Below are 16058 nucleotides of genomic sequence, written 5' to 3'. Positions count from 1 at the left end.
CTCTCCTAAAGGGAGACATTTGGGATACAGAGAAGAGTAGGGAAAATTACAGGGAGAAGAAGATATGTAGGACAGAAAGAAGGTTCCTTTTCCCCTAAAATTAGCAGTATTTATCTACTACAGGATCACCACCTGGAGCAACTTTCTGCCCAAGAATGAGACTGTGGAGAATTAAAAGTGAAGCTCAAAGTGTTTTCTAAAGGATGAACAAGCTAGTATCTGGATTGTGAAGGAAGGATCTTACATTACATGGGCTTCATGTGGATAAGCCCACCAACTGAGGGACTGCATCACTCTGGATGGTATCTTTCCTTTCCTTTGCATCTCTTGTAGACAAAGATTCTAGGCCTCTAAAATTAATCTCTGAAGCCCTCTCGTTAATTCATATCCATATAGGAATCTCCATGCAAGACTGTAGAAGATGCCTTGGTGACTCTTGGCTCTGAATCACCTTAAACATTAGTGCTTGAATGTTGCTGAATCGCATAAGGAAGACTGGCTCTCCTTGTGTTTCTCTCAACCCCCAGATTGGCAATCTTCCAAGAGGGGGATTAGAGAATTCTTCATATTACAAACTTGTTTATCCGTAGCATGGAGAGACACTAAGTAGTTCCTTCTCGTGAGGTGCCTGGTGCTGACATTCTGTCAAGTACGCCATCAATAGATATGTTCCTAGACTCCTCAGTGGATAGTATCACTGTCAGTTCTTTCATAGACACTCTCAGGGATGCAGACAGAATGAAAGGTAATGTTTTGTATTGGTATTGGTGACTGCCAATGAGAAGGCCTGATGGTAATATGGAGACAAGTGCCTGCCAGTTCCACCAATATCAGTAGAACCCTTCAAGAGTCTGCTGCAATCCTGGAAGTTAAATTCTCCATCCTGAATTTCAACTTTTTCCATCAACTTGTTCAGCCTTTTGAGAATTTAGACAGACCAAACTCTTCCTGATCTTTTTCTTACTATATGGCGTAGACTCCAGTGCACCTTGTGTCTTGAGGGACAGATTCATCTATCCCTAGTCCTAAAAGCTATTAAATGCCTTCAGAATGATTTGATGTTTTTACTTTTTTCTCCAAGGTGTGTAAGAGCCCATATCTTCACAGCATACTGCCCTAACCCCAGTGTTCCTATGTCTGAAGTTGCCAGGAGAAGGAATATGCTGCCCTCTAGTGCTATTTCTGGATGGATGCAAGTCCAGCTGCAGTTTGGAATGGAAGGAGGGATTGGTCCTGTTCCTGGGTCTGGCCTTTCTCCTGGTGTCCCTGGCCCAAGTTTTACCCTGGGAAGTACTTTGTGGTGGACAGGAATTGAAGGGAGTTTCTACCCTTATACTCAGGACTCCCTCTAAATCCAGGGGTGTGTGAGACTCTGCCTTGTGCAGGCATATGCCATACACTGAGCAGAACCTCTTCCTTCACCAAGAAGCATCTGTCTCCTGGCTGCTGCAGTAGGCCTCCACACTCCTTCCGTATCTGTTACTGTTCCGTCTAGTGTCAAAGGAATAGTGAAGGTTCAGGCAGACACCATTCCTCAGAGCTCGAGAGAGGGAAGTGAAGATCCCAGCATCCATATCCCAAGTCTTGAAAGCCCGGTGATGGGTAGAGGCAGAGTACAGATCACAGCAATTCTCCCACTTCAGGCAGTGGGCTGAAGGAAGCATGTAAAAATCTCAGGAGAGCAGCAGGAACAGGAGCAACAGCATGAGGGTCCCACAAAAAGATGATAGAGGTTGACAGCAGCTGTAACTGATTTTGTTGGGTGAGGGGCAATTAATTACTTTTGTGAGGGAAGAGGAAGCAATGGCAGTAATTGATTTTGAAGGGGATGAGAAAGAGAGAAGGAAAAGGGAGAGGAAGATTGTGATTGAGAGGACAAAGGGAAAATGAGGAGCAAGGTTTTCTATAAGCCATGTACTTGCACATACATAATTCCTGCAAAACAGGGGAGCTGTTCTCCCCAGGTCTCTCCCCTACCCTGCAACCACTTCTACTGCCACTAACTATGAAAGGATCTCCACAGCTCCATCTCTCACTTTCTCTGTTGGTCTTCAGATTGTTCCATCAGGCCTATTCTACCATGAGGAGGACAAGGTAAACAGAGGGAAAGATCTCTATAGATAGTCCCCTTAAAGAATGGAGCCTAGAAAAACCTTAGTGCCCTGGACAGGGGAGTGAGAGAGAGAGAGAGAGAGAGGAGGAGAAGAAAGATCTTGCTTGCTGCAATTCTAAACTGAGGTATAAAAGCAAGACTATGACTGGATAATCCAGGAGGGCTGAATCACTGCTCTATTTGCACTGCTGGAGACAGAGAATTGGGCGTAAGAACAGAATGGGTGTTCTGACTCATGACAAGTCTGAAGTGCCTCTGTTATTTGCAGGAACAGAGGTGCAGCCCACATGTCCCACACTGGGGGAGAGATCAAGATCCAGAATTTTATGTTTCTCAGAATGAAAATAAGTTATGCAAAGTGGACACCAAGGTACATGTAGGCTGGATTTTGTACCATGGAATTTTCCAGAGCATTTTATAAAAGCATCGGTATTACACAATGTATGAGATATGATATAGATAAATCAGTATGTTCTATATTGTGTTTATGTTTATATGGATAAGCAGTATGTATAGATACATACAACTATCTACTGGAGCAGATCAGCAATCCAACACTTCAATTCTACGAGGTTGTAATAACACACAGCAGCTGCTATTAAAATGGGGAACAACTAGTATATGATATAACATATGATTTATTAGCCTTCAAGGACCAATTATTACAATTAAAATCTATAGATATAAGTAGATGGTACCTTTATTGTGTTTAGTTAGTAAATATTTAGTAATATCTAACAAAGCCTAGAATGGTATATAATTTATATTTAAATCAAGGGCTTAGTCTAGATGTGCTTTTTTCTAAATTACTAACACATTTACATTAAATAGTCAATACACATAATTTAAAAATTATAGCTTAGAATTCCTGCTAACTTACTGTTACTAAGAGTTTGGAACTATCCCAAGGTAAATCTAGATTACTACGGTATGCTTTCTTTAAGGTTTGTTTCAACTGACCTAAAAGTATACCACCGATATCTGACCCCCCACCCCCGCCCAAAAAAAGTATCTTTCAGCAGTGGCACTTAGCTTCCAAAATAATTCATTTTAATAATATCTGCATTAGGCTGGGCAGATTTCTTAGTGTTCTTAAAACACAATATAGTGGCTCTATTCAAAAGCTACTGGGGGGCTGACTTTGATACCTGGGTATCTAAACCATTGCTCAAAGCAAAGAGTTGCTACAATTTCTAATCTTACCTTTATATTTAATTTCATTTCGTTTTCTTCATCAGTTTCACTGCTTTTAACTAAAATGTTTTCCAGTTTTAGATCTCTATGAACAATATCTGTCAAGGAAGAGAACAATAAATAAAAATGTATTTATCACTTGTAGTCAAAATATTCTGACAAATGTTTTTATCTTGTGGAAATTACTCATTCAAATGAGTTTCAGTTTCAATGCATTTAGCTTTCCATTACTGAAAACTTAAAAGGAAGGAGTATTTGCCCTTTGATCCAAGGAGTCTTATATGAAGATTCCGAATCTGGATCAAATTTGGATTCATCTTCCTGATGATCTGTAATAAGAAAAACAGTTTGCGTTGCTCTGTGTTATACAGTAGCAGACCTGTGAACATCTTATAGAAAAGAGTAGTGGATTATAGATTTACAAAATGTGCATATATTTTCATAAATCTAGTCTCGTCTCATATCCAACAGACCAAAGGGGATGGGACTGTAGATTTCTTTATTCCCCTTTCTCTGCCCACCAAAAATAGAGAAAAAAGAATGAGGAGTACTTGTGGCACCTTAGAGACTAACAAATTTATTTGGGCACTTTGGGCTTTAGCCCACGAAATCTTATGCCCAAATAAATTTATTAGTCTCTAAGGTGCCACAAGTACTCCTCGTTCTTTTTGCTGATAGAGACTAACACAGCTACCACTCTGAAACCAAAAATAGAGAGAAGACCAAAGAAGGGGCCATTCCACAGACAAGGAATCATATGTCTGGGTGGGAGAAAAAGAGGAGCTGCTAATTCCTCCAACTAATTCCAAAATATAGAGATGAATAAAATTTTTTGTGTTATTCAAATACAAATCTTCATACTCCTACAATATAGGGAAAAATAACTGGATACACTGAACTCTAGTTTTCTGGCTGAATTGGTTAACTCTGTCATGGACTGTGCAGGATTTTAATGCCTCTCTGGGGTGAATTAAAATGCTGATGTTGACTGCATCCCACCAAGTGGAGGACAGACAATTAAGGAATATCTAGAGCACTCCATGCCTGCTTCTTTCTCTCTGCTGTAATAGACTATTTACTTGGCTGCTGAAATAAGTTAATGCTGTAATGCAAAGTGGTTGAGACTTAAGAAGAAGAAATTCATGTTATTGTCAGATGGACGGTGCCGGAACAAAGAAGCAAAAGGAAATGTTAACAGTTTAAATAGTGGGGGGAAGCGCTAATGTAGGATGCTTCACTCCTAGGCCACAGGGACAGCAGTACTCTAGGAAATAAATAATATATATATAAACAGAGATCACTGTTACTCTTAAACAAAAAACTGACATTCAGAGCCAATTAATAAATGCGAGAAATGAACATCCTTGCCTTTTTTGTGAAGATACGCTATTGCTGATGCAAGGCTTTGAATTATGTGCCTTGTCTCGTTCTCTGTAAAGCATCCTTTCCTGTGAAGAATTTCTTTAAGTTCGCCATCCTCGCACAGCTCCATCACAAGGAACATCCGCTAACATTAATAAAGAACCAAAATAGTGATTTTCTTTTATATGTAAGATTGAATATTTTGAGTATTAAAACAAACTCTCAACTTTCAAGAACATGTACAACAAAAATAAAATACAATATGGATTTTAAAGACTGTTCTAAGAGTTCATTCAGCATATTGTCAACTTCTTAAAAAAGAGAATCCTATAGAAGCATCACTAAACCTAAAGACACAACATGATCTTCTTTAATGACTACGAATAAAGCTGTAAATACATATCACATGAGCACCCTTGACTAATTAAATAAAAGATAAAATATATTCTTACAGCTCATCAAAAGTGATCTGTGCCACTATAATGGACATCATACAGTGCCATCATTACAGTGTCCTTGAGCTTTGTGCTGTCCAACACAGCAACAACCAACCCCCTTTCACAAACTGTGAAGTAAGTGACTAAAAAAATGACACTAATTCACTCTCAAAAAAGCTTCCATCAGACCTTCCATCAAGCTCTGGTCTTCCAGCTATTTCTCAGAAAATGGGACAAATCAAAACGGAAAGCTAGCTTCCGGCTGGATGTTTTCTGCCACACTGCAACCAGTGGACTGCCCCCTCACACAGTGCTACAACAAACATGACGAGACAAAAAATAAACTTCACTATGACAGTACCAGACTATAAACTAGCTAATCCTGAAAGAAAAGAAAAAATTGGGTTGTGAATTTACAAAAGGAAAAAAATGTAAAAACCAAGGCCAAATCTATGCTAGCCAAACAGAAGAGTTATCTGCTCCCGTTAGAGACAGACACATAACTAAGTAGGGCCAGCAAGCTAATTCCTTTAAACAGGAAATGACAACACATGGACTTTGATTATCTTTTGAACTGCTGGCAGAAGGATTTATATTTACTGCCTAGAACAGCCTAGAAAAAAATTAGGAAAAATTAAAATGCACATTTCTCCACAATTTTCTAGTCATCAGTGGTGAGAAGAAATGTCCTATAAGAGAGGAGAGTGTACAAGAAGGCATGAGGAATTACCTCAGAATGCAGAAAAGAAAGCTTCTATTGATCTCTGCACCTTTCATTAAGTATTAATAGCATTCCGAGTATTGCAATTAATGAACCCTTACCTTAGGGGTCTCAAACACCTCTTCTAAATGTATTATATGCTCATGGTTCACTCTTTTTAAGATGCTCACCTCCCGTTCAAGTAGCTTCACAGCAGAGCTTCCAGCCTTAATTTTAGATGGAAAATGTATTTTACAGAGCATGACAATATTCATGATATGACCATATATATTCCACAATGGCAATTTCTGTTAAAGAAATCTACAGAATGTGTTAAACAAATGAACATGTCTTACATTTAGAAAAAGAGTTACAAAATAAATCCTATTGTACTTTGGGGTTGCTACCATTATATTTTAGCTTTTTCAACTGATAATGTCTTACATTTATATACAGTCTTTCCATCAGAAACCTTTCTGAAGCATTTCCTAAAATTGTGTTCACATTTACACATGTGCATACATGTGAGAGAGAAAATAGTAATTACTTTCCCTAAGATGGAAAAAATGTGAGAACACATATATGTGTGAGAGACATAAAAAGGAATTACTTCACCTAACGTGGAAAGAACATGACCACTGTTTAACACACACAGCAACGCTACACAAACATTCAAGACAGAAAATGAAGAAGAATATCAGGGGAATGCAGATAAACAAAACGTAATTACTCAAGTTGGAAGCTGGCCGGCTCACAGGAGCTAAAATCTCTAATCCTGTGAACATTTGCAAGGGGATCTCAAATGAACGTAAATGATTTTTGTCTTGTTCATTAGAAAGTAACAGACAGAAAAGCACCTCTTAACACCACACTGGGCTTTGGCTTAGTACCGACGTGGATGGAAGAGTAGAACCTACTCATCTTGGAGGTCTCCCATCCAAATATGATCAGACCCAAGCTTACTATTCTTGTCATATGATAAGACGTGATTATAAGAACCATATTTTCGTAACTTGTTTGCAGTAACTTAATTAAGGAGAATTAATCATTGTCAGTTTAGCAATTTGATAATGGTAAAACTATGAGCAGTAATACAACAATACCTCTAAATCTGGATCAGCTAGTAGCCTGTCACACACCAAAATAACTGGGGCTGCTAATATTAAAGTTTTAACAGTATTTCACCTTTTCAAGGTCTGTCATTCAGCCATAAAAAAAAGTTGGTTGCTGGCTGAAATTTGGCATGTAAACTCTCAGACTATGTTCATATGTTTTTTTGAATGTAAATCATCATTAAAATCAGTTAAGCTAATATTTCGTTTTATTTAGGATTTTTAAAAATTATTTAGCAAAAAAGAAATAAACTTTAAATGGTATTCACTTAGCATCCAATGTTCTCTAAATAGATTTGGATAATTAAGGGTCTGATCCGGCAAACTTTTTCTTCAATTGTGACTTTATGTAGGAGTAAGAACCCCAAATTGCATTTTTATATTACATTTTTAATATTTAAAACTTGATGTGACTCACTTTCTGCTACAAGGAAGAGATAGTGAGAATATCAACTAAACAGTGAGAGTAAATACATGCACTGATTGCAATGTGAGTTTTGGATACACAAAGATACTGAGAAGAGGCACAAAGATACTGCAGAAACAGATTGGATAGAAAATCAAAGGAAAAGTAAGACAGGTTTAAAATAAATCAGAGATCTACATAATATTTACCTTTTCCCTATTCACTTTTTTGATTGCCCATTTTTTGCCGGTTTCCTTGTGTTTTACTTCAATTACCACCCCAAAGCTGCCTTGTCCTAATTTTCTTCCGAAATAATAGATTTGCTAAGGAAACAGAAACCAGAAAAAGAGATTTTGTTTTAAAAACTTTGATGGCAAAATATAGTTGTCATTGTTAAAAGTATCTGAATTGGAATGTTTAAAAGATCTCTTTAACAGGAGATGATGAACCCTGCCCATGTACACCAAGATTCATTTTTAAGAGAACACCTGTTCCAATTGTCAATGCAAGTTGATATAAGAGGGTAGACTGTGATGAGTTATGTAGATCTCAGTATGAATTCTCCATCTGAAAATTTTGTGGGCAAATCAATAAAGAATTTTGTTTCATCGTCTGACTATTTATTATCTCACAAATTAGAGTGCTGAACACAGTTACAAAAGAATAATAGATAATGTAGGTTAAAACAAACATTATGCAGACCTAACACAGGCAAGACTCCTAGCATGTTCAATGGTAGTTTAGCCTTAGAACAGCAGCATTCAAATATGCTGTGAAACAAAATACATAGAAATCACAATTCTTCTATACTTACAGTACCTAAGAGGCAAATTTAAGTTTCCTGTGTATCTGTGATTTGTAAACTTATATGTAAATAATGTGATAGGCTCTGATTAAATGCCTATTAGAAGCCTATCACCTAACTTCACTGGTGATTGGATCAAGTTCTTAATGATGAGATCTTAAACATTTTTTTCTTTTAAACAAAAGCTTAGTACTTGATAGCTGACCAACAAAGGAAACTACTGGGTTTGTGCTCCAGTTTTATTTCTATTCCGAAGATACGATTTCTAAGACAAGATATTTCTAATGTACTAAGGTCCTGTTATGTTAATTTCAACACATTTCCAAAAAGTAACAAAAACAAATACAAGAGGGAACAACAAATGTCTGTTGTGAACCCTTTACAGACTTCTCAGCACACCTACAGATGGATCTTTTGGTTAACTTTTCTGCACTGGCATATAGCCCCAATCAATGAACTGTTTATTTGGATCTGTTCCTTTTTGTAGAGGGGTGGGGGGGCAGGGATGTTTTCTCAGTTAAGAGTAAATTCATTGATCTAACAAATTAATATCCTGAGACACAGGATGGACTGCAAATGAAGTGCTGCACTTCTGACCACACACAGCAGGTCATTTTAGAGCACTGGTTTCTGCACCTTTGAAGCAAAATTCATGGAGAAAACAAATTTTCATTAACCAAGCATTCTGAAGTTAGATGATAGGTGTTTCTATCTCTCACTACGTGTTTTCTTCTTTAGATCTGAGATAAATGAGCAAGAAGAATGGGATTCAAAAATAGCAGGAATACCTCTTTTTTTTTTTTTTGGTACTTGTTAAAAAAAAGTGTTATCCTTTCATTTAAACAGGAGGAGAATGACTTTTTGGTATTGGCTTTTTCAAAAGGTCTTATAGCTGTACAGTGGTAGCAGGGAAAGGATCTGGACTCCTGAACAGAGGAGTCTGGCTCCTTGTTAGCTAAATATAGTGAACATGAGCCTTAAGACAGAAAATCACGACTCAGGTTCCTTTGGATGAAAAACAGCTGCAATTTATTTTAGGAATAAGGTGCTGAAAGATCAAATTGTTCTTTTTGGGGGGGAAAGGGAAGCTCAAATTCCCAGAAATGATTAAATGTTATACAAACAAAGCTACATGTCTCTATCTGCTGATGCAGAACAGTTAAACCTAAGGTTCGGCAGGATATTAATGATAAAAGTGGCTACATACCTGAATAGCAGCTCCATCATCTATTCGTGTGTGAGGAACTTTGCTTTCTGCACTACTGCTGCGAGTTGACTGGGTGAGCATTTTTCTATAAGATTCTATTAGCTCTGATTTTGGCATCTTTATACAAAAATATGAAGCATGAAATTAAACTACAATTCACTATTTTAAAAATTCTTAGATTGTTTCAGATATTTCAGTATTGTAAGATATATAATACACTAATTCACAGTATGTAATAGTTTAAAAGATGAACAAGATTTAAAATTAATTACAGGATTCCACATAGCCCAAGATTAATAGTCAATAAGTTGAAGATGGCAAAATATCTATACAGAATTATGTAAAAACCAAGAATAAGTTTTGTCTTTTGCAGGTCTCTATTGCTTGTATTCAGTGGGCTATATTCTGTTTTAGTGTAAATAGAACTATTCCATTAAAGGCAGCAGACTTGTATCTGCTTACAGAGGGGCGTAACTGGACAGGAAGTGGCTCAAAAACTTGATCACAATAACCACATTTAATAACATGGCAAGTAACACAATTTACTTTACTGGGCTGTTCAAAGTGGTGCCAATATATTATGGAAATATCATATGGTCCTACACTGCCAATTTTAATTTGCGTTTTTGAATTTCTCTCACACACAAACAAAATGATCACACTAGAGTTCCTAGTGAAGTTGGTCAGAAAATTTTCGACTAACCAGGTTTTTGTCAGAAAATACAGATGTGTCGAAACCAAAACTTTTTGTGGGAATGTACCAATTTCAACAAAATTTTCATCAGGAAATGGTTTTGCAGGTCCAGGGCAAACTTTCTAGTCAAAACTAGGAAGGTTGGAGGGGGTGGAGGGTGGGGAGAGAGACCAAAATGGTTCAGGCACTCACTTAGGATGTGGGAGACCCAGATTCAAGTCCCTAGTCTGAATCTATTGGCTATTCTAACTGGGTCTCTCAATCTCTCCTGTTACAGCTATTCCACTTTGTATAAATAAATATTCATTGGGCCAGAGAGAGAAAGGGAGAGAGACTGACTATAGCCCAGGGGTTAGAGCACTCACCTGGGATGTAGTAAATTCGGATTCAAGTTCCTGTTCCAATAAATATTTAATTATTTATACAAAGTGGGACTGCTCCAATAGGAGAGATTGAGAAAGACCCACCTCAGAAAACCAAATAGTCTGGTGGGTAGGGCATACATCTGGGATGTGGAAGATCCACGCTCAAGTCCCTGGTCTGAATCAACATATTCCAGGATGGTGCACTCTCTCTTCTTTGAAAAACTTCAAAAGGTCTTGGTTTCCTCCCAGTACCCAACAGGAAAATTTCTGAAAACTCAACAAAGTTAATGGGATGAGCAAACCATTTCCTGTCGAGTTCTAGATCCTAGCAGTTTGATTCTCAATCATTTAATTTCTTGCATGGTAGAGTACAGGAATGCCACAGACACATTGAAATCTTTTGTGGAGGTAAACATTACAGCCATTAGCCAAAATTAATGACCAAGGCCCCATTGAGCAAAGCACTTAAGTACTTAGCTGTAGACATTCATTGATGTCAATCATACTACTCACGTGCTTGAAGGCAAGTACTTACTCATGTGCACAAAGTTAAACATGTGCCTATGTGCTTTGCTAAATTGGGACCTGAATGAAGAGGTCATAATACTCTTAATCAGAGGAGTTTAATTGTGTTTAAAAATGATTGTGTGTTGGGGACAGGGCCGTCCTTAGGATTTATGGGGCCCTATGCAGTATTATTGAACTGGTGCCTGTGACGTTGTGCAGTCTATATGGTTTTATAAAAACATGATAATAAGTGAATATAATGCAACTGGGATATGCTTCGTGCAAAAGGTCTCTTGTAAGGTATCATTACAAAGCTCATAATCTACTGAGTGTGATCATCCTATTTGTAGAAATGTACCACTCTTGTATCTAAAACTAGAAATATAAAACATAACTCTGAGGGCCTATTGTAATTATGTAAAGTGTGGGCCATTAATGATGGTTTGGAATCTTGATGACTCCCATTAACAAGGACCATTGTCTGCAGATGGCTGTGTTTATCTGTTAGTCTTCCTGTATATGTGTGTGCTGGCAAGTGGGCAATGAAGTCTTGCAGTGACATGTGATCATGTCACCTGAACTGGAATCCATCTTTAACCTGGTGCTTTTCCAGTGAGGGGGGGTGGAAACCCAGAGGGACAAAGGGTTCCCGCCTTATGCAAAAGATATATAAAGGGGTGGAAGAGAACAAAGGGGGAGAGGAGCCATCATGAAGAATCCCCTAGCTATCACCTGAGCTGCAACAAGAGCTGTACCAGGGGAAAGAATTGTGCCCAGGCCTGGAAGGTGTCCAGTCTGAGAAAAAGCTTACTGAAGCATCTCTGAGGGTGAGATTATCTGTATTCAGTTTGATTAGACGTAGATTTGCGCATTTTATTTTATTTTGCTTGTGACTTACTTTGTTCTGTCTGTTACTACTTGGAACCACTTAAATCCTATTTTCTGTATTTAATAAAATCACTTTTTATTTAGTAATTTATTCAGAGTATGTATTAATACCTGGGGGAGCAAACAACTGTGCATATCTCTCTATCAGTGTTATAGAGGGCGAACAATTTATGAGTTTACTCTGCATAAGCTTTATGCAGGGTAAAACGAATTTATCTGGGTTTAGACCCCATTGGGAGTTGGGCATCTGAGTGCTAAAGACAAGCACACTTCTGTGAGCTGTTTTCAGGTAAACTTGCAGCTTGGGACAAGTGATTCAGACCCTGGGTCTGTGTTGGAGCTGACTGGAGAGTCTGGCTCAGCAAGACAGGGTGCTGGAGTCCTGAGCTGGCAGGGAAAACAGGAGCAGGGGTAGTCTTGGTACATTGGGAGGCAGCTCCCAAGGGGGTTTCTGTGATCCAACCCGTCACAGTGCCCTTATGCCCGACGGCAGCCCGGGCTCGCATGTGTATTTTAGATAAGGGTGATCTTTTGAAGGATTTATTTTAAAAACTATATGTCTGAAGATCCAAGCATTTAAGACTAAAGATGAATACTCAGATTGTGCATTTAAAAATCTATGGAAGGATTTTTTAGAGATGTGATTTTATAATCTTCAGCAACACACTAATGAAATATTTTAAAGCAAATTTTAAACTAAGGTCCTGTAGACTAACATGTTCTGAGTAAATATGACAGTAATGCACAACTGTTTTTGTCAGTAAATTCAGAAACTGACAGTATATACCTGGGGGTTGGCAAATGCCTGTTAAATGGCTTCATTACCACTTGAATGGCTCTTTAACAGTTTCAATGTTGTGCTAATAGATCTGGCAGGCTGGAGGCTTTTTCACTTTTAAGTTACTAGATCCCCTCCAAAGGAAGACTCACCAGGCTGCAGCAGCAGCCAGCTGTGGTGGGAGCCTGAAGGAAGGGTCAGAACAGGGATAGGAAGAGGCAGGTGGGTCGACACTAAGACCCAGAGGTGCCCCAAATTTTCAGGTGCCCTACGCATCCGTGTATGCTGCGTATGCCTAAGGATAGCCCTGGTTGGGGACACAAAAATTCTTCACGTAGAGCTGCTGACTGAATACGAGTGAAATAGGGATAAATGCTGGCCTTAGTATGAATGGTCCAACAAGTGCCCTTGACTTTCCTGGTCACAGACTGACCTACAGAAACAGCTTCAAGTGGTAACAACTCTAGAAGGAATTCATTTTACTCACATACTAAAGTGATGGACACTATATAAACGCTTGTCATAAATAAAATAAATAATTATCTGCAATAATTATGCCTGATAACAAGAAAAATATGCTTTCAATTGATGAGATATGTTACAAAATTATTTGAAATAAAGTAATGTTATGTGAATCTGACACTGAATTAAATAATAGAAAGGGTTTCTTATATTTTAGAAGATGATCGCCATTCTAATGCAATTTCCTCATTTATTTTCAAGCACCACATATCTCCTGACAGGTCTAGCATTGGATATTTCCTATATACCAATGGCCAAATAGTCAGCTATAGGTTTACCATATATACAATTGCTATTACTAACTGAGATTATTCTACAATATTATCGGATACTCTATACTATTTACGTAGTGAAGGAATAACTGAGGCTGAATGTATTTTAGTTTTCTTTGCTAAAAACATTTCCTGTTTTGTCCCCCCACTTACAGAAATGCTGGAAAACAAGTCACTGATGGTATATTCAGATATGACTGATTTAAAAGGATATTGAGTTTGCGTCCATCAATTTAGAAGTGCTTCTTTAAAGGGGACTCATTTATGTTAATATATCCCAAATGATGGATTTTCTTCTGGCATTCAGTTTTAAGTGCTTTTTTCATTTTATTCTTTTCAGATATATATTTAATACAAACGCCTCCAATAAAAGCTTTTAAAGCTTCCAATTGTACAATTTTAGAACCTTCAATATTAGAGAGATTATGTTCTGAGATAAATATGTCCGCAACCAATGCATTAACTACTGCAGGAACAATACTTAAAGAAAGAAACTCTGTACATCAATAAGAATGGCCTAAAGAGAAATTAAAGACAGATAGTCAACTTAAAAACCATACTTTTGTCTGAATTTTTTACCTACTATTATATAGCATACAATTATTATTATGTACTATTAAAACATTTAAGATTACTATAATTGAAAGAGATTAGAGGGGAAAATAAACTGGCTAACATATTCAAACCTGGATGCCTAAAGATTCCTAAATCAAAAGCCTGATCTTCAAATGTGCTGAACACAACAGTTCTATTGACTTCAAGGGAATTTGTGAGTACTCAGTTCTTCTGAAAATTAGACCACTTCTATTTAAAGCCTTGCTTCAGCAAAAGCTATTAAGCATGTGCCTAAATCCATCCTTGTTCAGGACGTGATTCAACAAACCATCCTTTAGCAAAGAACTTCAGCATGTGCTTTACTGAATTGGGTCAAGGGGGCCTACATATAGAGTTTTCTAGATTGTTTACTACATGCATTACCAGCACCTCATTTACAGTTAATTGCACTGTATAGTCTGACAGACACATTTCTTAGGGCTACAATGTAATTTGTCTCAGAGTACTACTTGGCCTGTCTCTTAGGGAGAAAAAAAAAGTCCTCTGAAGAAGGGTTTACTCAACATTTGTTTACAACTTAGGTTAAAAATGATATAATTTTATATTCATATGGTATAATCTTCACTCTGAGTTAAATGTACATCACAGTACATGAATAACTTAGCACTTATAAACCACTTTGCAGTTTCAAAGCATTAACTAATTAATCCCATTAAATCCATTTAATATGTAACCTTTTCGTGTCTCTTGAGGTAAGATATTAACACCACATTTTCTTCAAAAGAAAAAAAAATCAGGAATTTACGTTTTAATATATTAAGTTAATTTGTTCTGCAAATTTTCTAATAAATTATTAGATTTTTTTAAATAGTGAAACAGCTTCTTCCATATAATTGGTCCTATATGGGTCTGGTCAAGCATAACGTGTTATATCATACTCTTCTCATGGTATTCACAATTTCTAGAGAACCAGGATTTTTAAAAAAAAACATTATAGATTGTTACATGCAGTATATAAGAGCTAGGAAATATTATTATTAGGTACAAGGCTTCAAAAACATTGTGAATAGGGAAGATGTTTTAGAATGTAGTTAGAATCTGGGCTGTCCTACTATACACACTTATGAGGGCACACTGGGAAATATAGTCCTTATTGTTCTAAGCAGAAATGAGCACTAGTCATTATGAAATAAAACCTGGATGGAAAGGAATGGCATCTCTAAACCCAATCTGCTCACCTCTGTTACAAAAGAGATTTGTTCCTCTGACTGGTGAGGCAAGGTGTCATCATGGGAACTTAAAAACTCAGATGTCTCTAGCAGAGTACCTCCGGAGCACATTGGACCCTTGTTGCAATTGGGGCAAAAAAATACAACATCGCTTGGTTGAAATGAAGCGGAGCACTTGGTGCATTTTATGGTTTTCTTGTCCTGGCTGAGATCAGTCATCTGTTCAGTGTTGTAGAACTTGCTGTGCAAATTAAATGGTAGCACAAAGACTGGCAGGAATGTGTCCACTGATGAAGGAAGAACAAAAAGCTGAGGAGAAGAATGGGAAGGTCACAATTAGTGAATTTGTGGCACAAAAAAAACTTATGTTCTGATTATGAATGTCTGCCACACTGACAAGGAACTAGACTGGTACAACACAGAATACTGGTTTGTACAGCAGATCTGCAAAAACAGAAGTTGTAGTTAAGAAAATTTTCCTTCAGCTTTTCTACCCATGCCTGGCACGTTCAGGGAATCATAGAAATTGGAGATGGGAAAAATAAATTCCTGCTTATTACCAATGCAAGGTTGTTTTCCACATTTATTTTCTAGTTATTTCTTTTTCATAAATGGGATATAACATATTTGTTAAAATATTTCAAAATACTTAATTAAACCTAAATAATTGTAACTGGCATGATTATGTTGTTATTTTGACAAATAAAAATGCAGAATTTTCAAATATTGTGTACAGAATTTTTAATTTTTTGGCACAGAATTCCCTCAGGAGTAACTAATGGTGGGGAAAGGGGCATGAAGGAGGGCTTTAATGGTGGTCATGAAATAGTTTTGCTCACTTAAAAGAAAAATATTTTGCTCATTTTTTTAAAAAGGGCCAACATTAAATGTTATACTACATTTCCTGCCTAG

At 37.2% G+C, this 16058-nt stretch overlaps 1 protein-coding gene across 1 annotated transcript in view; it reads right to left on the bottom strand.

Moving 5' to 3' along the window:
• Positions 1 to 15365, bottom strand: part of STK33 (serine/threonine kinase 33) — a 45154-nt gene extending 29789 nt beyond the window's left edge. Inside the window, exons 1-6 of the mRNA XM_065404115.1 lie at positions 15156 to 15365; positions 9337 to 9453; positions 7534 to 7647; positions 5929 to 6033; positions 4676 to 4814; positions 3317 to 3405 (exon numbers count right to left, since the gene is read on the bottom strand). Coding sequence (XP_065260187.1) covers positions 3317 to 3405; positions 4676 to 4814; positions 5929 to 6033; positions 7534 to 7647; positions 9337 to 9453; positions 15156 to 15365 — 774 coding nt within the window. The remainder of the gene's footprint in view (positions 1 to 3316; positions 3406 to 4675; positions 4815 to 5928; positions 6034 to 7533; positions 7648 to 9336; positions 9454 to 15155) is intronic.
• Positions 15366 to 16058: the final 693 nt, after the last annotated feature.

Source organism: Emys orbicularis, chromosome 4 (genome assembly GCF_028017835.1).
Source record: "Emys orbicularis isolate rEmyOrb1 chromosome 4, rEmyOrb1.hap1, whole genome shotgun sequence".
NCBI classification, from domain to species: Eukaryota; Metazoa; Chordata; order Testudines; family Emydidae; genus Emys; species Emys orbicularis.
This window is presented reverse-complemented; position numbering and strand designations above follow the sequence as displayed.